The sequence below is a fragment of the Setaria viridis genome, chromosome 3 (assembly GCF_005286985.2).
Source record: "Setaria viridis chromosome 3, Setaria_viridis_v4.0, whole genome shotgun sequence".
Taxonomy (NCBI): domain Eukaryota; kingdom Viridiplantae; phylum Streptophyta; class Magnoliopsida; order Poales; family Poaceae; genus Setaria; species Setaria viridis.
The window spans coordinates 8,413,903-8,436,535 of record NC_048265.2 but is presented as its reverse complement, the minus strand read 5'-3'; the positions used below and the strand labels follow the sequence as shown (position 1 = coordinate 8,436,535).

Genomic DNA, 22,633 nt, shown 5'->3' with positions numbered 1-22,633 from the left:
GTCGTCTGGTCTCCCACCCAGCATCCCCCACTCGGCCAGCATCGGCATCGGCTTCCTCGGGCGTCGCCACACGCCAGCCAAAATTCCCCAACTCGCGTCGCCACTCTGCCTATCTCCTCGTCGCCCCCAACCCAAAACCCAACCCCCAGGCTCCAGCGGAACCCCGGCGATGGCAGGCTCCGGGGCGGACGCGGAGCACGAGCAGAAGCGGGCGGCGGCGGCGGCGTACGACTACGAGGGCGACGCGCGCTGGTCCGACTACTGGTCCAACGTCCTCGTCCCTCCGAACCTCGCCTCCCGCCCCGATGTCGTCGACCACTTCAAGCGCAAGTTCTACCAGCGATACATCGTGAGTTCTACTGGCCCACTCGTTACCTGCTGCCCGGGGCTCTCCTCTCCTGGCTTGGATTTCTCGATTCCTTCTCCTGCTGCCGCTGTTCCTCGAGCCGTCCGTCCGCGTTCGGTACTAGGATCTGACGCGCTTTCCGTACGGAATCGCGGTCGTGCTACCTACGTGTGCTGGGGTTGGTTTGTACCGAGCTCCAGATTGCGTGGGAAGTGCCTGCTAATCCTATCGTTCGATTGGAGTGGTGATTGCAGTGAGTGGCTGAGCAGAGATCCAACGCGCGCACGCTGCTTGCTTCTCTGGTCAAGGCAGGACTGCAGATGGGATGGACGCTGCGACCTGACTGTAGGCTGTCCTCGAACGCCGCCTGTTCGATTCGATGTATTCCTTGCTTTGAACCCTGAGCGTTATCTCCAATTGATAGTAAGCTATGATGTGTTATGCACTAGTGCTACAAGGATGTTTCTTGTAATTCGTTCTCCCTGCTACAGCCTGCTGTCTAGCAAGCATTTTGAAACTTGAGCCTCATATCCTTCAAGCTTGTGGTTTCATGATTACGAACATGCAACATGTTCATTCTTAGTTTAGACTGACCATACATCAGGATATTGTTATGCAACTGTGCAGGCAGAACCACAGAAGAAGTTTGTTTGCACATTAGTTAAGAAAAATGAGAAAAAAAATCTTGCTGTTTGCGTGTGCTCATCATTTTAGTTAATTATATCACTTGTGTGCCTCGGGTAAGGGCGGCAGTTCATGCATTTTTATTTCTTTGTTTCACAGGACCGTGATCTGGTAGTCGAGCCGATGTCATCCACCGGTTCCAGTCAGCCGAGCAGGCCAGATGTAAGGTCTTCACCCTCTCCATCCAACGAGAATCTCAGGGCTCGTAACTCAGGTAAAGCATGTACATTTTGAGCATACCTGACCATGGAATCCATCATTCACATCTATCAGTTAGCTTAATGGATATCATGTGTAGGATCTACTTCAAGGTCAGCGCCACCGCCACCAGCACAAACAGACAGTGCTGTCAACCCTTTACGATTTGATGCGCGGACTATACATTTCTCCATTAATGCCTGGGTGAGTAATGAGCCACCTTTTCTGTTATTGAATGGTTAATGATGTATGCATAAAATACTTGCTGTAGAAGTTCTTTTCTTAAAGGTCACTGTAGAAGAAGTTCCATTGTTAGGTTTGCTTCTATAGTTCTGGTAATCCTTGTGGGCATGGCATCTTCCTCCCTCCCTCCCTCTGTTTTTTTGTTCTTTTTTATCCGTGGCGATGTTCTCTACTGCTGAACCATCAGCCTGTCGTGATTTATATTTGTGTTTGGTATGTTGGTCCTATAGCTCTTGTTCTGAACATTAGGTCATTAACCTTGCTTGTACCGTTTACTTTGGCATGACCAAATTATTATGTTTCAGGTACTTGTAGTTGCTTTTCTGGGAATGCTTCCAATTTTGCCAAAACACCTTGCTGACAGAGCTTGCAAACTTTCATTACTGGGAACAATATTCTCCTCGGGATATTCTCTATACAGTACTTATGGGGTAAGTAACTTCATATCTGAAGAATGAATAATTCATCCATAGCCCACTGTTTTTTCTTTTACCTGGTTGGACTTTGATCAAATTTTGTTTCTGTGTAAAGAAACCAAGAGCGTGGAACATGCCAGCAATTCAGGCTTGGTTGCAGTCTGTACTTGCAACCAAGGATTTTATCCATTTGATGTTCTCTTCTATGTTCTTCACATCTCAATTGCACTTAAAGAGTAAGATGCACCTTTTCTCTTGCAAAGTCGTGACTCTGATATCTCCTTTTTGCTGCTTTTGGGGATGCTTCCTCTTATAATTCTAAATTTATAACAGTTGCTGCACTACCTGTGCTTTGCTGGGCACTTGATCATGTTGCCAGATTCCTAAGGCGTAATTTCAACCGATCCTCTTTCTATAGGTAAGTGTATGTTCCATTACATGTGAAGTGTGTTTCTGTATCCTTGGCACAGTCGGTACCCAGTGCCCATTTCTTAATGCTGTATCGATGTCTTTTTTCAGGAGATACTTGGAAGAACCTTGTCTTTGGGTAGAGACAAACAATACTACACTGAGTCTCCTTAGTTCCAATGCTGAAATCGCCTTGGGTTTTCTTCTGATCATATCATTGTTCTCGTATGTTTATTCAGCTGTCCAAACAATTCTGAAATTTAATTTTGTCTGAGTAATTGCATCTTTTGACCTATACCTTTTTTTTCTTTCAGGTGGCGTCGTAGCATAATTCAGACATTCATGTACTGGCAGGTTAGTTATCCTCCAAATGTTCAGCCTTTGCCTTTTGTATTTCATCTCTTACTTGCATGTACTGGATAACTGAGGGATTAGTATGACATCACACTGTGCTGTTTTGCTGCATGTAATTTTTGTAATTTTTGTAACATCTGTGCATCTCTTGACTCTGGCCATATGAATTGTTTAGCTTGTTTTCTGTATCATTTCAATTCCAAGAGACTCAATATATCTTCTGCCCTGCTTTTCTGTCATTTAACAACCAGTTAGCATTTGGTTGGCAATAACAAGTAGGTTATCATTTGTAGCTATGAGCTGTCAGGTGTATTGCTGCTCTTTCCCAAGCAACTTACACCAACTGTCAGCACATACACTGCACTTTAACTGCATTGCTTACCAGTGTCTTTCGCATGCTTGTACAGGTGTTGAAGCTGATGTACCATGCTCCTGTGACATCCAGCTATCACCAGAGTGCCTGGGCGAAAATTGGGAGGGTTGTGAATCCATACATCCACCGCTATGCCCCGTTCCTCCAGACACCCATTTCTGCGATCCAGAGATGGTGGTTCAGGTAGAGATATGCGGGAAAATTATATGCTGCTATGCGGGAAAATTTTATGCTGCTAAATCGTTGAGCTGCTCCGGTGGTTTGAGACAGACAGACAAATGTAGCATGCCGTTGTGTAACGCAGCAGTGCACCCTTTGCAATGTGGATTTGCGGGATGACTGATATCCCAAATTCTGGAGGGTGCTTATGGTAACAAGAAGAGCGTTGTATGCCTGTAAACTCTAACAGGTGGTGTACCTTGGTGCAGGGATGGCCATGTGTGTGTGCTGGATACAATCTCTTCCTGATTAAGCTAACTTAATTACATCCTGCGCCTTTGCGTTATCCACGGGCGAACTTGCTTATTATATTTGCTTCGCGGCGTTTTGGAAGTAGTCGCTGGATATGTTTTCTGCCGGTTGCCAGGGTCGGTTTTCTGCCGGTTCAATGCCAGGGTCATCAGATAAGGTAATACGACGTTTGAAGTTTACAAGGCCAAGGCGTATTATTTTCGTTTCGTAAATTTTGTTACCACCTGTGCCAACTGGTGAGTGTGGTTTACAGACACAAATGGGCGGCTCAATTAGCTAGTGATACTAATGCTTATAACCGAATGCATAGCGCAAGCACAAGATTTTGGCATGGCTACGAGCCTACGACCTGTATATAATACATCAATATTACTATTTTTTTCTAGAAGCAACCGGTAAGAAATTTGCCAGACATATATTGATAGAGAAGAAGTAAATGCATCAATCTTACTTGAATACGTAAAAATTGGAAGAAACTAAAAAGCTTACTTGGATTAGTTGGTGATCTTTCAAGCTCATTTTTTTTTCTAGAGGAAGAACGCATCTGAAGGATGATCTTGTATGCAAGTCTGTCCATTCAAGCGATTAAGAATCGAAAACAGCCCTTTCAAAAATTTGGAAAACACCCCTCTCAAAAATTTGTTAATATTTGCTCCAAAGTTACATCGGTAAACGAACTTACTGCTGCACAGCTGAATGTTGTGCTGCCCCGGTAGGTTCCAGCAGACGCGACATCGCGCGTTTGCTGCTTTCTTCGTTCTGTGAAGCAGCTGTGCAATGCAAGGGTGACGCGTTCTGTGAACCAAAGAATCAATATGGATCCCTTTTAAAAAAAACATATCGGCAAAAAAATAATGTTGCTGCCCAGGGCGCGTGAGGGGACAAAAGAAATTCCCAAGTTTTAACCAAAGGGTCATTGATCCAATTTTTTAAAAAAATAATCATGGAGACAAAAAAGATATTGCTGCCCAGGATCGAACTGGAGACCTTCAGTGTGTAAGACTGACGTGATAACCACTACACCACAGCAACTTAGATGTCTAATGGTTCGAGCACACGGTATTAGTATTATATTTTAAACTACTGTAGGGAACATCCCATACGAATTGCCTCACGTGCTGCTCGTGCTCCGGATTCTCACACTTTTTCGGAGAGGGGAGGGGTAGGACTGTAAAAAAAACTCTAGGCTCATCTTAGGTTTGATTTGAGATCAGCTCGATTTCTAAACGAGTCAAGCTCAAGCCTAACTCAAAGCTCGTGAGCTTTTTCGAGCTCGAGATCGAAAAGCTCGAGTAAGCTCATGTATTGCGATTGACCATGACCTATGAGGTGTATACACATATATATACTTTAATTTTTTTTATCTAATTGTACTATTCAAATCTCAATGTCTATAAGTAATGCAATGAATTTAGTCCGATTACTATATAGACTTCGGTGAACTATGTTTATAAATGATACAAATATGAAGGTTCGTGAATTGCTCGTGGTTGACTCGCTATAAGCTCGACTCGAGATCGGCTCGAATCATAAACAAGCCAAGCTTGAGTCTAGCTCTAAGCTCGGAAGGTTTTGTCGGCTCGATGCTCTAACAAGCTCAAGCCTGAGGTGATGAGCTGGCTCCAGACGAAGGAATCTGAGTTTTTTTTAGGGGCATGAAGGAATCTGAGTGGTGAGTGCTGCCAGAGGAGCGTAAATATCTGACGAGAAAAGATCCCCACTCGCTTTCAGCCCAATACCTTTCTCCCAGCCCAGCAGGTCCAACCAAAAAACGAGGCCTGGATATCCTTTGCTATCCCTGTTCTCTTCTATCCCTGTTCTTTGCTTCCTTTCTGCTGCTATCCTTCACTCTCCTCCCCATCCGGCCTCGTCTGCCATTGCTGCAAGACAGGAGCTGCGTCTGTATGGGTCTGCAGATGATGCATGGCAGGCCCTGCGCATCGTCCTCGTCGTCTTCCTCCTCGTGGTCGTGGATGGTGCAGGTCCAGCCCCCAAAGCAGTCTCACCATCCATGTGAGTGCTCAATTGCTCATGGATTTTTCCTTGCTCATGTCTGATAAACTAGTTGCATGTGCATTTGATGTGCTGTTCTTTTCTGGAGTATTGTCCCTGACTCCCTTCTCTATTGATCGATGAAATATAAGATAAGATACTGTTGTGAAGGTAACAAATATGATTACCTGAATGTACTGTAGGTAGTAATTAAGACCTCAGAGGGGTTTTTTTTTTCTCCTTTCAAAACGAAGGTCATGGGCAGTGATTGAGATTGACTCTTTTTTCCACTCCTAACGAATGTCATGAATGCCTGACTAGCTTCTGCTCCTTTCTGTTTTTGTTTACAGTGAGTGGAGGAAGGTCGATTTCTTCTGGATCCCTTGCGGCACTGGCCTTGCATCTCTTGCTAAAACGCCGCAAATACCATGGCCGGGACATTGCGACCGCTTTTGCATCTTCATCCAGTGTGCTTCAGATCACAGAGAGCAAGTCAAGCAGCTTGACAAAACCCAAGGTCTTCCTCATGGCTCTATGACGAACAAGGTCTCTCTTTTTTTTTCTATTCATTATTGGTATTGCAAAAATATTTATAGTAAGAATTGCAGGCAGAAAGGAAGGTCCTTGACGACGCTCTTGGCAGAAATGTACAGAATGACTGGATGGATGAAGAGACGTTATTCTGGATGGATAGGAATTACACAGACAGAGATCTGCAGTATGGGTTGTTAATGCAAAACCTTCATGAATTGGAGACTAGTTTGGCTTATAAAGACTTGAAAATGCTGGAAAAGGGTATCCTTGTACGTATCGAACAGCTTGGAGCTCTGCGATCGTTTGATGCGTCTATGTCCAGGACCACCCTGGACACCCTACCACAGACCTCACATGAACAAGATTGTTCTCTGCTCGACAAAATCATCGAGTTCGATCCAGAGACTCCTCTGAAGGAGGAGCAAGATACTGAAGTAATCGTTCGGAGTGGCAAGAGTCAAGAGAGGAAGCTGAAACGAATGAGAGCATCAGAAAAGGGCTCCAGGATCTCTGTGAAGGTGAATCAAAGAAGATCGAAGAAATCGCGAAAGTCTAGTAGCAGCCAGTTTATATCCGAGTGGAAAAATTATCCGGTCCGGAGAAGGACCATTATACGCGAACAATCATCCTTGCTAGTGACCATCAAGGTACTATTATCTCAATCAGCATTCTTATCTTTGCTAGTGAATGGCAATAGACCATGTTGTATTCTTCAAGCTCTTGGTTTAGCTGTTCTTCATGTTTCTCGACTAGGAATGTGCAAACCTTGAGAAGATCAGAGAGAACATGGTGAAGGATGGGCAGGAGGTGAGCTACCAGAGGTGGGCAGAGGCAGCTGGAGTTGATGAGGCAGAGCTGAAGAGCAGGCTGCAGGCAGGTTACTGCTGCCGAGAGAGGCTGATAGTGACCACCGAGTGGCTGGTCAGGTACATTGCAAGAACATACACCGGAATGGGGACGGCTTTCGACGATCTACTTCAGGTTGCAACAACATCGCATCTCTTCAGTCACCGCTTTTATTCTGCTCTCTATGCATTGACAAATGACATCTAGTATCATTAGATCTTGTAACTGATGTAGCTTCTTGGAATGGCATCGATGCAGGCTGGGAAAATGGGGGTCCTCGATGGAGCGGAGAAGTTCGACAGCCGGAAGGGGTGCAAGTTCTCCACGTACGTCAAGTACTGGATCAGGAAAGGGATGCTAGCTCTCCTGGCCGAGAATTCAGGAGTCACCATCCTGCCCGTACGCCTCTGCAACCATTTTCTGATCTCGATAGCATGAATTTCCAGCTTGTTTCGTTCGTGTGAGGGGGGAAAAAACACCGTGTGCTAATGAATCCATCACACAAAAATGGAAGTGTAGGCAAGAATGGAGAGCATCATCCGCAAGGTGAAGGAGGCGCGGCGCGCGATCCGGTACAGCCAAGGGAGGAACCCATCGGATTCAGAGATCGCCGCCATGGTCGGCGTGTCGGTGGCCAACGTCAGGCTGGCGCGCAAGTGCTCTCGCAGGGTCGTGTCACTCTACTCGGAGGTCGGCATCGGCCAGAACGCAAAGTTCACGGTAAAATTACAAATTCATCATGCTGCCACAATTTTGGATAAATCTTATTTAAAATTTATTTCAATCTTTTTTGAATAATCCATTAATTCGAGGACTTGCTGCTTTTTCTTTACAAAAAAAAATGTGTTCTAGTTCTGAGTTCTGATGAGAGAAGACGTCTGCATACACAGGAGGTGATCCCGGACGCGTCTCTGGAGGCCGCCGACGAGGCCATGTTCCGGGAGCAGCTGAGGGAGAGGCTGCTGGTGGTGCTGGACAGACTGCCGGCGCGGGAAGGGCACGTGCTGAAGCTGCGGCACGGGCTGGAGGACGGCAGGTGCATGTCGCTGGAGCAGATCGGCCGCATCTACCGCGTCTCCAAGGAGTGGATCAGGAAGATCGAGAAGTCCGCCATGGCCAAGCTCAGGAACCAGGACGTGCGCCGCGACCTCGACGACTTCTGCAGGTTCTAAATGCTCCCGTGAGTTATATGCTGTGCACGGTAGCTGTATATATCACACTTTCTTTCCGAGGCGGCGTATACACATACTCTCAGTATTCATTGTACTAGCATCAACAACTTCTTGTAGCTACGATGCGCGGATACTTGCGAACGCTCATGTATCAGATACTCATTTGATACTCAGCCCGGACACTGATACTCATTTGACACTTGTCGGACAAGTATCGGATATTTTAATATTTTTTAAATAAATAAAATAATCCTGATAATTTGTTGATACCTTTTCGATTCTTTCCAGATACCTAGAAACCCTAACATTTCATTCTACCTATATAAATGCATCATTGTTCACAATATATACTAATAAGGAGGAATAATTGAGGATATGATGAATTATTATATAAAATAATAAGCAATCAATTACTCCAATGACCTTTTAAGAGATGCTCACGAATTATGTATGTATTTTATTTTTATCTCTATTATATATTTATATTAAATATATATTCCTGTATCCCCATATCGTTGTTTTTGAAAAATAGCATATCGGAGTATGGCGGAGTATCAGTGCAACGTAGCTTGTATATACACTTACACCAGATCATGTTTCACAAATACTAAATATACATGAGGCTTGTTCGGGTCAATAGCACATTTCGATGCTGATTCACGATCAAAGTCGCCGAGTACGTTGAAAAAAGAAGAAGAATAGAGGGCTCTCAAAAACGAATGTTGATATTTGGCGGCTTTGATTGATTAAATAGTAACTTAATAATGTACGATACACTTGAAGATATTCTGGTGTCGTGGTGTAGTTGGTTATCACGTCAGTCTAACACACTGAAGGTCTCCGGTTCGAGTCCGGGCGACGCCATTTTTTTTATAACCCTTTTTGCTAATTTTTTTCACCTTTTGAGAGAGAGGTGCTAATTGACTTCACCTTCAGCGGCCCATGATCTATTTGCAAAATAAGATTTAGCCCATGGCGTGGACGGGGACTTGATTATGCTTTATTGCTTCTTCTCCGGGGTCTCCGTCTCCCCGTCCCCGCATCGGATGAGCCATTTCAGATTTGCCCTCCACAGCTCCGGTTGCCTGTTGCCACTAGTGGTGCTGCTCGATAGGCAGCCGCCGCTGTCGCCGGCGTCTAGCAATACGATTTGCGCCACGCGAGGTGGCTTTTGTGCGTGCGTGCTCATGTAAGTCGTAAAAGAATGCAAATCTTGTTTTCCGAGGAATCAAACAGTTTCAAGTTTAATTAAATTTATACAAAGTAGTACTAACATTTATGATACAAAATCAATATCAATATATTAATCATGTAATATATTTTCATACTAAATCAATTTGGAGATGTGAATGTTAGTATTTTTTTTCATAAATTTGGTCAAATTTGAAACTGTATAACTTATCAAGAAGCCAGAGTTGCATTCTTTTTGTGACGGAAGGGGTAGCTACTACGGCATTTACCTAGATCGGTTCAAATCATTGCATGCAAATCCGGTATTTTTAAAGCAAATTGGTAGGAGCTCCGCCTTTCATTTAACATGCCAAAAACGTTGGTATGAATCCTCCACTTACAAGACCACTCGACGAAGGAATAATTAGCATATTACGGACAACATGATCAACCCTAGGAAAGAGGATAGAATGCCATCAGATCATCATGAGCGCACCTCTTCTTTGAGGTATGTCCTCTTCTACGGGCGAGGTGACCTTCAACATCGGCGAGCTGGTGTTTTGGAAAATTCTCCAGTTTCACTCTTTCCATATGTTCCATCAGGTATAGATGATCAAACCATTGAAGCGGTGTCGAGATTCTTTCGGTTGTGTGACGGCTACCGCTTCCACCAATTAGCCAGGGAGTGAAAAGATGAGAAGGTTTATGGTTGCATATTTTTTGGTAGGGTGATTTGCATTTGACGGGTGCAAATCCAGGAGACCAAACATCAATTTTGAGCCCCTTTAGATGAAAAGTAACAAACTTATTTTTTGTGCATATTTTACTGGCTGAAAGAACGACTCTAAATCAGTTTCAGAAAATATCACAATTCGCGGCAAACTTGTCATAACTAGAGGCAAAAGCAGATAGCCTTGCATGGCAACAGAATCCTGCTTGCATATACTCTTAAACAAGCAGATGTTTAACGGTGGAGTAATTAAATCAACACAATTCCCTTGCAATACTATTCCTATACATGATACATGCAGATGTCATCCAGAATCAGGTTTACGGTTTACGGCTTACGGCTGGCACGTTAAGAAATACTAAATGAAGTTATATTTTTGGTAAATAAAAATAGCATCAAAGTGGTGTCGTGGTGTAGTTGGTTATCACGTCAGTCTAACACACTGAAGGTCTCCGGTTCGAGTCCGGGCGACGCCACATTTTTTCTTGATGATATATATACTTTCTATTTTCCATCAGCTTCAAGCCCAGCAGCCCAAAATCTGCTACGATTCAGGATTGGGCCCTTGACATGGCAGTGCATTTTTCTTTTCACTGATGCTAAGTTTAAGTTCCATACTACCATCCCGCAGTAGTGGTTCGTCGTGACCAGTGGCCTTTGGTCGGTTGGTATGGCACCTACACCACGGCCGCCGCCGACTCGCCGGCGTCCGGCGATGGACTTGCGCCACATACTACACACGGGCATTTAACACCAAGGATAATCCCGGTCGATGTGGCATCGTGTCACCACCGCCGCTGCGCCTGTTGCCATCATGTGGCTACGGAAGCCTGCACTAGTCAACAAAACGAAGGGTGTCGAGTGAGCTAGCAGCCTAGCACCCTCTCCACTCGCCTTTGACAACTTGGCCACCAAAACAAGTTAAAGGCCGGAGGACAGACAGGGTAGCTCGCGCGTCGCTGTCGCTCGAAAGGGCGTCAAAAAAACGACAGATCTTGGATTGTCCGAGACTCCGAGTAACACTAGACTCAGACTCCCCCTTTGTTGCTAAAACCTGAACGATAAGCAACTAAATCCGGGGTGGGTGGCGCAAAGATTGCATGGCCAGGAAAACGCCTGCGTCCTCCTTATCCTGGACAAGATCGCTGGCGCTGCATCCACCCTGTACATGTCGGTGACCGGTCATCATCCAATAGTACGACTGTTTCATGTTGACGTGGCATGTATTCTTAACTACGTACTTCCTCTGTTTTAAATTATAGGTCTTCATATTATTTATTACATATGTATTAGATATAACTAAAACTATATAACTAGAAAAAACAAAAACGACTTATAAATTGGGACGGATCAAGTCCATTCTGATCTAGCATGTATGCACATAGGGTATGTATGTTGACATGTCATTGCTCAAGTGTACGTGACATATTCTGTCTGTTTATACTCACAAATACAACATGCGATATATTCACTTAAAATAAAAATATATGTGGCGTGTTCTTGGAGAAAAGATGAAGTATCAGTGACATATCTTATCATCTCTTTTTAGCACTCTACTTGACTTTTTTTTTTCTGACATAATAATGCAAAAATACTGTACGCATTACCCGGTTATCCCCACAACAAAAGTAAAGGACGACGGGACTGGATTTGGATGACATGTCTTAATCTTCTGCAGACGACGGTCCCTGGATAAGCACTGGATACACGCACACATGCTCCTCCACTATTTGGCAAATGCACCATCTTCCTCTGCACTGACAAAAGGCATATACTATACAAAAAATCAGAATATACAGGTCTGGATCCCTTCCCTGAAAAGTAGACGGCACCACAAAAGGCATTCGCGTTGGCACAACACGGCATGAGTGGCTGGACTATGGACGTGAACCTAGCACCGAATGCTAGCCAGATTAAGGAGTGTGAAGGCGCGCACTGATACAAAATTGTAATTGTATGCTCGTACCAATTGCTTGCCGATTGGCATTGACACTGCAACCACCTTTTGTCGTTGCGGTGCACACGTCAGATCGGCTTTACCAAATCAAGTCCCAATTGCCATTTGTTCACTCTACTTTGGGGGAAAAAGGGATGACAGGATACGAGTCACACCGCAAGCAAAAAGTTTCAGGTAGAGTAGTTTCTGCTTCACTGCAGCAGCACAAGTGCTGATAAAGGTAGTGCAGTTACTCCAGTGAAGACTGACTGCTGTTTTCAGGTGAACAACACTTTGGTTCTTTTCACTATTTGGATAAGGTGGCAAGATTACAAGCTTTCGTTTACAACCATCTCCATGGCTATGTAGCCTGTGGGGCAGGCGGGCAGCTAGCTTCAGCTTCAGCGCACCTGCCATCTCACCCTGATGAGATGAGATTGCTCGCGAATTGCTAGGTTCCGATCGATGGCGTCGACAGGGACATGCCGAGCTCCAGATTTAGCGGGGAGCAGTGGTATCCGTGAGCTTGCTCCGTCGTCACCGTTACTGTCTCTGAAACTGAATCCCTCTCTGACGAAGGCCTTATCGTCGTCCTCTCATGAATGGCCGTCGACTCCTTCCGATACACATCGCGCGGTGCCTTTGGAGACACAGAATTTGAGGTGCTGGCGGCCTTGCCGTCTGAAGCATCGGAGACAAGTACTACATCTCTTCCACTCTCACAATTCTGAACCTGTCATGGACATGTGCGATTATTAGGCATGCGTTCAGATCCTTTTGTTCTTCCGAAATTAAACTGAAAGATTCAGGACGTGCAACTTGATTACCATGTCGAAGAGGCTGGACCGGCGCTTGGTGCTGCTCTTCTTCCCGGCGCTGCTCTGCCTGAGGAAGAACTTCTGCGCGTGGCTGGCGACCTGCGTGGGCGTCCTCGTGGTGACGAAGCCCCGGGAGATGCCTCGCCAGTCGCCCCTGCCGAGCTTATCAAGCCCCTCCAAGAACAGCCTGTGCTCCTCCTCGCTCCACGGGACGCCCTTCTTCCGCTCCCGCAACGCAGCGCCGCCGCGACCGCCGTCGTCGGAGAGGTAGCCGCCGCCGCTGCCGCCGTCGGTGGCTCTCCCCGTCGAGCACTCGTCGATCGACAGGAGCAGAGCCGACGACCGCGACGGCGACAGAAGCAGAGGAGCCGCGACGAGAGCATAGACCGGAGCAGAACAAGCCTGCAGGTTCAGGCAATCCACGCTGTAGCTCTTGTGCAGCTGCAACGCCGGCGAAGCGCCGCCGCCACTTGTTGAAGCGGCACCGAGCTGCACCCCGAAGAGCCTCAGCCCAGCGGCGGCGCCTCCGCCGCCGCAGCGCATGGTGGCGGCCTCACTTCCTCTCTGGCATGCGGTGGCGGCGACGCGGCAAGCTATCGAGCTGTGGCCGCAGCCGCCACAGCGAGAGCATCTACTCGCCACGGTATGCATTGCATGTATGAAAAGGAAGGCTATCCCAATTCTGAATTCTTTGGAGAAATTATTGCCTAGCAGAACGGCCATTGCAGTTGCAGGTATATATATGGCCATATGAAATGCCAACGCCGGCGGAGATAACAATAATTGGAGCCGTCGTTTTCATGTACGTAGTAGTTTGGATATATTCTTGCTTTCCTTCCTGGTGATCATCCACTGTCACTGCACTAACCTCCCGATTTGTGTTAACTAATTCAATAAATCTCTGCACAGTTGTAGCAGCATGATCTTCTTCTCACTGGAAGGATCTTTAATCCACCGGTAAAGCAAGAGATCTGAGCGAAGTGCTTGTCAGTCCATGATGGGGACTGGCATCTACAAATTGCATGACCCAATTCACTGTTCCTGATTTATTTTGTGAACGAAGGAAAGTGAATAGATATGATTGTGGCAGTGGTTTTGTTTAGTTCCAGGGGCCCTGCTGGCCTGCTATCGATCTGCTTTTAATTCGCTTCAGGGACCCTGAAGATATCGGACAGCTACCTAATTGGTCACTAGAAAAAGTAATGCTAATGATCTCTGATCCACTAGCTTTGGTTTCCTCCATAGCTTGAGGTACATGCATGGCATGGCCTGCAAGATTCAAGATCTCCCATTAGTCCCCAGCTTTGTCTAATCCAATAATGCTCATCAGCCAAAACACATCCTCACCACACAAAGCAAGATGCTGCTGGTAAAACCTTCTAATCATGCTGTCATGGTTTTCCTTATATTTTTCTTGGGGAGGATATTACATCATGTAATTTATTAGTTTAACTATTTATTATTGCTAAAAAATGTGGCTGAAAACTTTGACACGCCAACATTATTACTGTACCTTACAACTACAGTCTACAGAAGCCGCTTCAGTCTATGTTTGAGCCCAATATAAAAGCCCATTAAGTAAACATTCGGGCCCACGACTTCGATGTTAGAGGCTAGGCCCATAAATGTCAAGCCCAACAGCTACTTCTCGGGCTCCAATTCTAGCACTAAATGACAAAATTACCCCCTAACACTAGGCTCCCGCAGTTCTTTACACCTATAATTATGTCCAACCTGCATACCCCTTTCTGTCATTTGATAAATGAAAATAATAAACTAATGAGCCTGTGGTCTGAAAGCGGAAGGCAACCCGGCGGCCGTACACACAGCACTTCGGCCTGCCGCTCGCTCTCAGACCAGACCAGAGCCAAACCAAGCAGAGCTCGTTGGCGGCTAGGGTTTTGCGGCCTCCCACAGTGACCAAACCCTAGAGCTCTCACACCTATACATGGCGACCTCGTCTCGGGTCGCCGCGTGCTAGGCTTCGATCGGGGTTTGGGGGCTGGACCGCTAGTTTTATCACGGTTTTGAGATTATAGCAAGCGGAAATGGCATCGAGGAACCAATTCGATCTCCTTGGAGACGTCGACAACGACGACCCCGCCCACCTCCTCGCCGCCGCCGAGAAGAAGGCGGCCGCGGCGCCTAAGCCGGCGCCCGTGTCGGCCAAGCTGCCCACCAAGCCTCCGCCGCCCGCGCAGACTGGTGAGTTCAACGTTGCGGTTGATGTTTGATAGGAATTACCTGATTTTGGGATCCAGTTGCCTTTTCAAGCTCGGAGTTTTGATTACTCATGTGAAATTTCAGTATTTTGTTCCCCACTTTTTGTATTCGTCAATGGTGTTACTGTGCCCTTCTGTGATTACAGTGAGGGAGGCAAGGAACTATGGTGCTCCACCGCGGGATGGAGCTGGACGTGGTGGTCCAGGACGTGGAAGAGGCGGCCGTGGCGGCAGGACCGGCCCAAGGCGAGAATTTGGCGATGCTGATGCCAACGGCTTTGAGGGAGGGTATGGTGGTGGCTTTGGAGATGGTGGAGTGTCTCGCGGCGAAAATGGTGAGGGGAGGCAGGCAGAGAGGGGCCGCGGGCCGCGCCAGCCTTACCGTGGAGGTGGCCGCCGTGGTGGCTATGCTGATGGGCAGGCTGGGGATGAGTTTGGGCATCCACGCCGGGCATATGAGCGCCACAGTGGCACTGGCCGTGGCTATGAGATGAAGCGCGAGGGTGCCGGACGTGGCAATTGGGGAACTGTAACTGATGAAGTCCTTGCACAGTTAAGATGGTTCATTGAATCTGTAATTTTGTGTATACTGACTTGCTTTTTACTTATGATGGATTGATAGGATAATTGAGTTCTGACCTTTTCTATGTGCGGCTAATTAGGGATACTGTGGAGGCTGTAAATCCTGAGGAGACTACTGCTGTGGCTGAGGATGAAAAGAAGCCTGAAGATGCACCACAGTCCGAGGTTGAGAAGGACAAGGAGGGTGTGGAGAATGAAGAGGAAGAAAAGGAACCTGAGGATAAGGTATATTTTTGATCTGTACTATGTCACTCCCTTTACCACATGCCACTTTGCAATGTGTCTGGGTGTAGTATGTCTAGCTCCCCCTGAACATGCCAGGCACCACCTGTTTCATGGTTTTGGATATTATGGCATTTTAAATTGTTCCGAAGTTTGGTATATATCTCTGAAGAAAATGTTGACTAGATCAGTGGAAATATTTGTGGTTCTTTTAGTTTCACATGAAGCTCATATGTGGGACCACCTGTTTCATGGTTTTGGATATTATGGCATTTTAAATTGTTCCAAAGTTTGGTATATATTCCCTCCGTCCCAAATTACTATTCGTTTTGGCTTTTCTAGATATGTAAGTTTTGCTATGTATCTAGACATATTATATATCTAGGTGCATATCAAAAGCTAGGTACCTAGAAAAGTCAAAACGAATAGTAATTCGGGACGGAGGGAGTATCTCTGAAGAAAATGTTGACTAGATCAGTGGAAATATTTGTGGTTCTTTTAGTTTCACATCAAGCTCATATGTGGGACCAATCAGAGTTCTAACATGTACCGAGGGACTGGCATTCTATTTTTGACAACTGCATTATTTTCTTATTTTTCCAAGCATTCCTTATTTTTCATTATTTTTGCTTATTTTGCCAAATATACTGGATCTCTATCAGATCATATGCTTTCACTACACTTTTTATGTGTTTGCTAGTTTGTAATAATGCAAAATTTCATATTGTGTAAGATCCTTGTGCCAGCTTCTATGGTACAGTAAACCCATATACTGAAAATTTACATGCATGCTACTCTCATCCAATGAATGTTTATCTGTTTTTGACAAATCTGGCTGATCCAATAAGCGTAGCAACACTCAAAAGAAGTGGATTACTCTTATTCGGTTTTGCCCATCTCGGTTCTTAATTTCATCTAACCTATAAATGGTTCTAACTTCTAAACAAATTGTTCGTGGGGGCAGGATCTACTCTCAGGCCCTGTTCAGATATGGCAATTTTGATTCAGATCTCTTTAGGGTTGAAGTTCCCAAAGTAAACCCTGCATCCAAACACTCCCTTAGAGACTTAGATGTAATAATTGCATGCATCGGATGTGATGCTTCTTGATACTGAGCGTGCAGAGTTTCTGCTGCATAAATGATATATTTAGAACTCTTTTTTGATACTTTGCTTTACCCCATTACATGTTAATCACTTGCAAGTTTCGCTTTCAAGGTTTCATTTTGCGATATTTGTGTTTCCTGTAAAACAATCATGAACATTCAGCTATGGTAGCAGTAGCAGTAGCATTAGTATGGATCATTGGGTTGTTCTAATTCAGCTTCTATGCCGTTCCTGTGCTTTTGTATGGATACTCTTACATGTTTGCGCTCATTCTAAGACTTCTATTTCATGCCTGTATTTTTCACTGGTATTAAGTTAGGATGCATTTATCCTCAAAATGGAGTGAAATAACATTTACTCCAATAAATATGCAGGAGATGACTCTGGAGGAATATGAGAAAGTACTGGAGGAGAAGCGGAAAGCTTTGCTTGCCCTTAAGGCTGAGGAGAGAAAAGTTGAAATTGATAAGGAGCTGCAATCCATGCAACAACTGTCAATTAAAAAGGATGCTGATGAAGTGTTTATCAAGCTGGTAAGTTGCACACGTGCTGTTCTATCCTCTTCCTGTGGCTCTGCTGGTTTTGATCTTCACCCAACGTCTACACATGATTCTAGGGCTCTGACAAGGACTTGAAAAAGAAAGAAAATGCTGAAAGAGATGAGCGTGCAAAGAAGGTATGTGATATTTTTCTCCTTGTTGTGCTTCAGTCTGTTATAACCTGAGTTGCTGTTGTATCTCCTAATCCGTGTGCTTGTTTCTTGTTTCCCTCCTCCCTGAAGTCCCTGAGCATCAACGAATTCTTGAAGCCGGCTGAAGGTGAGAGGTACTACAACCCCAGTGGCCGTGGGCGTGGCCGCGGCAGGGGCCGTGGTGAGCGTGGTGGATTCCACGGTGGTTACAACGGTGGTTACCGGGGACCAGCTGCTGCTGCTCCAGCGATCGAAGACCAGGCTCAGTTCCCTGCCCTGGCCTAGCGGCTCGGTGAACTGAGTTCGCTCAAGCTCGTGTCACTGTTGTTGAGTCTTCTCTTCTCCGCACCTGTACTGTTGCTGCTGCTGCTGGGTCTCTCCCGGCTTGTTCATCGCCGCGTCGTGTATCCCGTGTATATCCGAGGTGCACCATGTGCTGTGTTGTGTTGTCAGGGGTTAGCTGCTGTTTTTTTCTGGATAGGACTATGTATCCATCGTTTTCTGATGTACTATCCAATGGTTTTCCTCAGCTGAGAAATTAAATCATGTCGTGTATTGTTGGACGAGCCTGCAAGTGGGGTCCGCCTATCATCTCCTCTGCAGAGCCAATCTTCTTTTGTCAGTGAATGCAAATTAAGATGGTCACGCGAGAGCAAGGGAAGGGACAAGGGTGCGTTCGGACGCCTGTTCTGAAGGAGTTGGGGCAATCATGCTGGCTCGTCGAAGAGCACTCGGCTGTGGCTTCTGTCAAGAGCAACGGAAGCAGCATCAGTCGGACAAGCACTGTATCTGAATAACGTGAAGCCGGTCGATGCCCTTTGGTTTTTTTCTTTTTCATTTTTTTTTAAAAAAAAACATCAGGAGCACTGCTCACTCATATAGAGGGTAAGCATGCGGAGTTTTACATGCGGAGTTTGAAAAAAAAAACATCAGGAGCACTGCTCACTCACAGAGGGTAAGCATGCGCAGTATTACATAAAACGGAGGAACGCTATAATCTCGGCCAAACAAACACGATCATTGGATCCATAGTTAGCCACAGGCTTGCTTGCGCAGCGCCATCTCCTCTTTGATCACCGCAAAAACCTCTCCAAGCACACAAACCAAATCAGGATCTGTTGCAAATGCTGCTGCCGCCGCTAACAATCTAGTGTTGAAGATAATAGTGCAAACTGCTAAGCCTACTAATACTTCCGCATCTTATCTTATTATTACTTGGAGACTCTTTTGGAGCATGTTAATCCTCACGAGACACACTAGAAGAAAAGATAAATTCTAAAAACTCTCAAAAAAATCAGAAACATCCAGCCATCAATAATAGATTTATAAAGTTTTCTAAAAATTTACCTATGTATGCTTTTATAAAATTAGTCTACAATAACCTCCTAAATCTTATATCTAAATTATAAACCAGATAAAAATGAAAAAGTGTATAGTGATTACAAATTAAAAGTCAATCACAATCAGATAAACATGACTACACATCTATATGAATATTGTGTTAAAATATTAAATAAATGAGAGGGTTGTAGAGAGTCTAATTTTTAAATATCTTTTAAAGTTGTTAGTCCATTAGCCTAAAAGATAATCCAGCCAGGTCTTACATGAGAATGAGCACCAAAGGCATTTAGCAGGTGGGGGTCCGTGGCTTCTGAATATCGAAGAAGGCATGGCGCTCAAGGCTATCCTTGAGCACAAGGGCATTCAGGTTGCCAGGTTGGTGCAAGGCCAAAACGGCCGATCCCTGGTTGCATTACAAAACAATCTGGACTTGCTTCAACACCCTCTTTTCTGTCAGATCGTACAGCCCCAGCGACCCACTCGAGCTATCTCCAAGGAGAATCAGGTTACTGTTCCGCCCCACCACGCCAGCGCTCATAGCCCAGCGAGCGCGCGAAAACGCCGGCGGCAGGTCGATCCGGTGGCGGCGTGTCCATTTCTCGTCGCTGCCGTAGTCCTCCAGCACCCAGAGGTCCATGTGCTGCGAACCGTGAAGGATGGCTGCCATGGCCACCATCCCGTCCATCTCCAGCAGCGAGGGCTCGTCGTATCGATTCATCATCAATGGCGGCTGCGACGTCCGCCGCAACGCCTCGGACACCGTGTCGAACACCACGATCTTGTTGGTCCTCCCCACCTCAGGGTGTCTAAGCCAGTGAAGTTTGCCGTGATAATCAAGGTACTTGTGATAGATCTGGCTGAACACGTTGACGGTCGCGGCCGCCGGCCCCAGCCGGCGGGTCTCGCCGGCTTCGAGGGAGCGGACGTAGTGCGACACCGACGTGCCCCGGCCGCCATAGTCGTCGTCGTTGGCGAGGAACAGGAGCCTGTGTTCGCCCGACGGCCCGTGGAGGTAGAAGCCGCAGAGCCGTGTCATCAGCCTGGCGCAAAGCGGCGGCACGGCCGTCCACTGCCGGGTCACCGGGTTGCAGACCAGGTGGTCGGTGCCGTAGAAGCTGTCTCTCCCGAACAGCAGGAGCCAGGGATGGCAATCGGGTGGGTCTGGACCCAAGACCCGCGGGTTTGAGATCAGGGGGCGGGGGCGGGTTCGGAATCCCCCCGCGGGTCTCAGGTTCGGGGGCCCGACACGTGGGTGCAGGGGCAGGTTTATGCTCCCACCTGCGGGTGACCCAGGGGTTTATGCTCCCACCTGCGGGTGACCCATGGCCCCGATTCGATCCAAAAAAATAGGCAGCCCAACCCAACAACACAACCCTAGCTATATAACTCTGAGTCTCCATCCGGCCACTCCGGCATCCGCATCTCCCACTCTCGAACTTATCTCCTTCTCCCGTCCCGAGTGCGCCGCACTGGCGCCCCCTTCGCCCCTCGCCCAATCCACCTCCGCGACATCGCCGGGCGCCCGCGCCCCTCACCCCGCCAGTCACCCGCGAGGGCCACCAGGACCAGGCGCTGGCCGCGCCCCTCGCCCACCTCGCCCTGTCTCCCGCGAGCGGCGAGCGTCGCCGGCCGCCCGCGCCTGTCGCCCCCTCGCCCGTGAGCGAGGCCGGCCTCCTGTCGCCCCCCTCGCCCATGAGCGTCGCCCGCCAGCGCCACCGGCCGCCCCTCGGCCCCCTCGATCGCGACCGCTGTCACTATGTCACTGTTGCTCGGGTTTCGGGTGCCCCGGCGGCTTTCGGGGGCAGGTGGACAATTCCACCTGAAATGGGGTTCGGGTTCGGGGCGGGTTTCATTTTCGGATTTTAGGGGCAGATCCGCGGAAGCTCCACCCGACCCCGACCCACCCCGTTGCCATCACTAGCAAGAGCCCGTCAGGCTGTAGGCCCCATGGGACAGCCCGTGGCTTAGCACTGAGGGTAGGCGAGGTGGATGCAACGACGCCCCTCCTCGTCGAGGGCAGCCAGCGGAATAGTGTCCAGCACGTCGTTGGCGCCGTGGCACTGCACGATGAGCTCGAGGGGGCGGGGGGTAGGCGTGGGCCGCCACGAAGCCGGGGTTGCTGCTGATGGCGCACCACGCCCTGCAGATGGCGCGGCAGCGGAGGACGGAGGGGGACGGGAGGCGCAGCAGGATCTCGGCCACCGCGTCGCCGTTCAGGTCCGGCGACGACAACATCGTCGATTGGATCGCCGGCGCCGTCATGATGATCGTGATTGTTTCTTCTTCTTCTTTTTTTGCAGTTTTTTATTATTTCGTATGCGTGCATGCGGCACACAGTTGATGTATATACACGTGATGAGTGCACGTATAGGATCGTAACACATAAGGGGGCGGAAGATAACCCTGCACGACTCCGTTTCCATGCCGAACCGTCCACGTCAGTCACCTGAACATATGGTCAATGTCGTCATGGATTGAGTCTTGAAATTTGTCAGGTGCATGATGACGTTGTGCCTGTGACTTTCTGAGTATTTGTATCACTGACAATCTCACATTGTAACTCATCGAACACTATTGTATAGTATCATCCATAATCATAAAAGGGAGAGGATGCCACCCGACCCCTGCCCTCCTCCTCCGCCGCCGCCCCGCCATCAGCCAGCGGGAGCAGCGCCACCCGCCCCGCTGCGCACCATGCACCGCGAACCCCATCAGCTTCAGCCCCAGGCACCCCACACCCCACCTACCACCCCACGCACCCTCTCTTCTTGGGAGAAGTTCTTCTCCGACTCCCTGCCTCCACCACCTCAACACGGCCGACCTACCGCTCTGGACGACGAGTGCGTGCTGGAGACCGCGGTTTTGCAGGCCCAACAGATGGATCCGCAACCTGCCGCCCAGGATCCGCCCTTTGCCAAGCTGAATCTAAGGGCTTGGTATGCGGAGGTCATTAGGAGGGGGTGATTCAATGCCCCCCTCGAGCCAGCGGTACAGCGTCACCGCAACGAAGCCCAGCGCGCCTCCTCCCGAGGGAACAACATTAACTCCGGTGAGGTGACGAGGATGCGGCACATTTACTCCGGCGAGGCGTCAAGGATAGGGTGACCTTGGGTGCCGCGTCAGGCGCCCACACGACATGCTGCATCGGATTCACCTAAGCAGGCAAGCACAGCAGGGGTGGATGCCAGCCAAGAGCCACAAAAGGCATTCATCACAGCGTGCACCGCCCAACCCACTCCAACGCGACGGCAAACATGACCAGCGACGTGGAGAGATTTCAAGGCAGACACCCACCACGACCCTGTGCACCTTCAATCAAGCCACTGCAAGCCGATGCTTCAATTGCCTGGCCCCGAACCATCGTGCTGCTGCCTGCCGCGACCCGGTGCATTGCTTCCGCCACCGCTGCTCAGGTCACAAGGAGCGGTTCTGTAAAGCGCTTCGCCCTCTTGCTGTTGGCACTCGCCGGCCAGCAACACGATACCATCCACAGCCCCAGACGCCATCGCCTTCTCCTCCTCCGCCACAGCCACGGCTGCCGCCACCGCCGCCACCACCACCAACCTACAGGAGCAGCGCCAATGGCAATACAGGATCCCAACACGTGCCCTGATGTGGAGGAAGTCTTCGTATCTGACTCGTTCCACCTCGAGCACGATGTGCGGGACTGGGAATCCTGCGCTCTCGTCTTGTGGGTGCTCCACCTGCTGCGCAACACCGGTGCCTGCGACATTGCTGACCTCCTCACCCGAGAGCTCCAACTGCAGCAAGGAGAGGT

The 22,633-nt window shown here is 48.0% G+C and overlaps 5 protein-coding genes and 3 non-coding genes across 11 annotated transcripts; 5 read left to right on the top strand and 3 right to left on the bottom strand.

The window, feature by feature from the left end:
* The first annotated feature begins 26 nt into the window (after nucleotides 1-26).
* On the top strand, nucleotides 27-3,527 carry LOC117850726 (uncharacterized). Of its 2 annotated transcripts, XM_072292653.1 has the most exons (10): nucleotides 169-349; nucleotides 601-769; nucleotides 1,130-1,244; nucleotides 1,329-1,432; nucleotides 1,777-1,902; nucleotides 2,003-2,123; nucleotides 2,221-2,305; nucleotides 2,407-2,520; nucleotides 2,610-2,649; nucleotides 3,057-3,527. In XM_072292653.1, the coding sequence occupies exons 1-10, from the start codon at nucleotides 306-308 to the stop codon at nucleotides 3,207-3,209; spliced, it is 1,071 nt and encodes a 356-aa protein (XP_072148754.1). In that variant the 5' UTR covers nucleotides 169-305; the 3' UTR covers nucleotides 3,210-3,527. The 2 variants fall into 2 exon arrangements, with proteins under 2 accessions (XP_034588478.1, XP_072148754.1); XM_034732587.2 differs by lacking the exon at nucleotides 601-769 and having other exon boundaries at nucleotides 27-349.
* A 925-nt stretch (nucleotides 3,528-4,452) lies between these two features.
* Nucleotides 4,453-4,525, bottom strand: TRNAV-UAC (transfer RNA valine (anticodon UAC)). The gene has a single exon. It is a non-coding gene; the product is annotated as a tRNA-Val (tRNA).
* Nucleotides 4,526-5,275: 750 nt separating this feature from the next.
* Nucleotides 5,276-8,306, top strand: LOC117846997 (RNA polymerase sigma factor sigC). 3 transcript variants are annotated; one of them, XM_034728129.2, is made up of 7 exons: nucleotides 5,276-5,506; nucleotides 5,836-6,002; nucleotides 6,094-6,666; nucleotides 6,773-7,000; nucleotides 7,124-7,264; nucleotides 7,385-7,585; nucleotides 7,756-8,306. In XM_034728129.2, exons 1-7 carry the CDS (start codon nucleotides 5,398-5,400, stop codon nucleotides 8,035-8,037), a joined length of 1,701 nt encoding a protein of 566 aa, XP_034584020.1. In that variant the 5' UTR covers nucleotides 5,276-5,397; the 3' UTR covers nucleotides 8,038-8,306. The 3 variants fall into 3 exon arrangements, with proteins under 3 accessions (XP_034584020.1, XP_034584021.1, XP_072148753.1); XM_034728130.2 differs by lacking the exon at nucleotides 7,756-8,306 and adding an exon at nucleotides 7,718-7,738 and having other exon boundaries at nucleotides 5,277-5,506; XM_072292652.1 differs by lacking the exon at nucleotides 5,276-5,506 and having other exon boundaries at nucleotides 5,900-6,031.
* Nucleotides 8,307-8,827: 521 nt separating this feature from the next.
* Nucleotides 8,828-8,901, top strand: TRNAV-AAC (transfer RNA valine (anticodon AAC)). Its single transcript has one exon. It is a non-coding gene; the product is annotated as a tRNA-Val (tRNA).
* Nucleotides 8,902-10,339: 1,438 nt separating this feature from the next.
* On the top strand, nucleotides 10,340-10,413 carry TRNAV-AAC (transfer RNA valine (anticodon AAC)). Its single transcript has one exon. It is a non-coding gene; the product is annotated as a tRNA-Val (tRNA).
* A 1,616-nt stretch (nucleotides 10,414-12,029) lies between these two features.
* Nucleotides 12,030-13,416, bottom strand: LOC117849492 (uncharacterized). Its single transcript, XM_034731059.2, has 2 exons — nucleotides 12,701-13,416; nucleotides 12,030-12,606 (listed from the first exon to the last, which is right to left on the bottom strand). The coding sequence occupies exons 1-2, from the start codon at nucleotides 13,412-13,414 to the stop codon at nucleotides 12,325-12,327; spliced, it is 996 nt and encodes a 331-aa protein (XP_034586950.1). The 5' UTR covers nucleotides 13,415-13,416; the 3' UTR covers nucleotides 12,030-12,324.
* A 1,080-nt stretch (nucleotides 13,417-14,496) lies between these two features.
* Nucleotides 14,497-18,060, top strand: LOC117849491 (RGG repeats nuclear RNA binding protein B). The gene is made up of 6 exons (XM_034731058.2): nucleotides 14,497-14,896; nucleotides 15,060-15,465; nucleotides 15,576-15,720; nucleotides 17,198-17,356; nucleotides 17,440-17,499; nucleotides 17,605-18,060. The coding sequence occupies exons 1-6, from the start codon at nucleotides 14,740-14,742 to the stop codon at nucleotides 17,797-17,799; spliced, it is 1,122 nt and encodes a 373-aa protein (XP_034586949.1). The 5' UTR covers nucleotides 14,497-14,739; the 3' UTR covers nucleotides 17,800-18,060.
* A 1,207-nt stretch (nucleotides 18,061-19,267) lies between these two features.
* LOC117848996 (F-box protein CPR1) lies at nucleotides 19,268-21,090 on the bottom strand. The gene is made up of 2 exons (XM_034730610.1): nucleotides 20,922-21,090; nucleotides 19,268-20,133 (listed from the first exon to the last, which is right to left on the bottom strand). Exons 1-2 carry the CDS (start codon nucleotides 21,088-21,090, stop codon nucleotides 19,268-19,270), a joined length of 1,035 nt encoding a protein of 344 aa, XP_034586501.1.
* Between the last annotated feature and the right edge of the window lie 1,543 nt (nucleotides 21,091-22,633).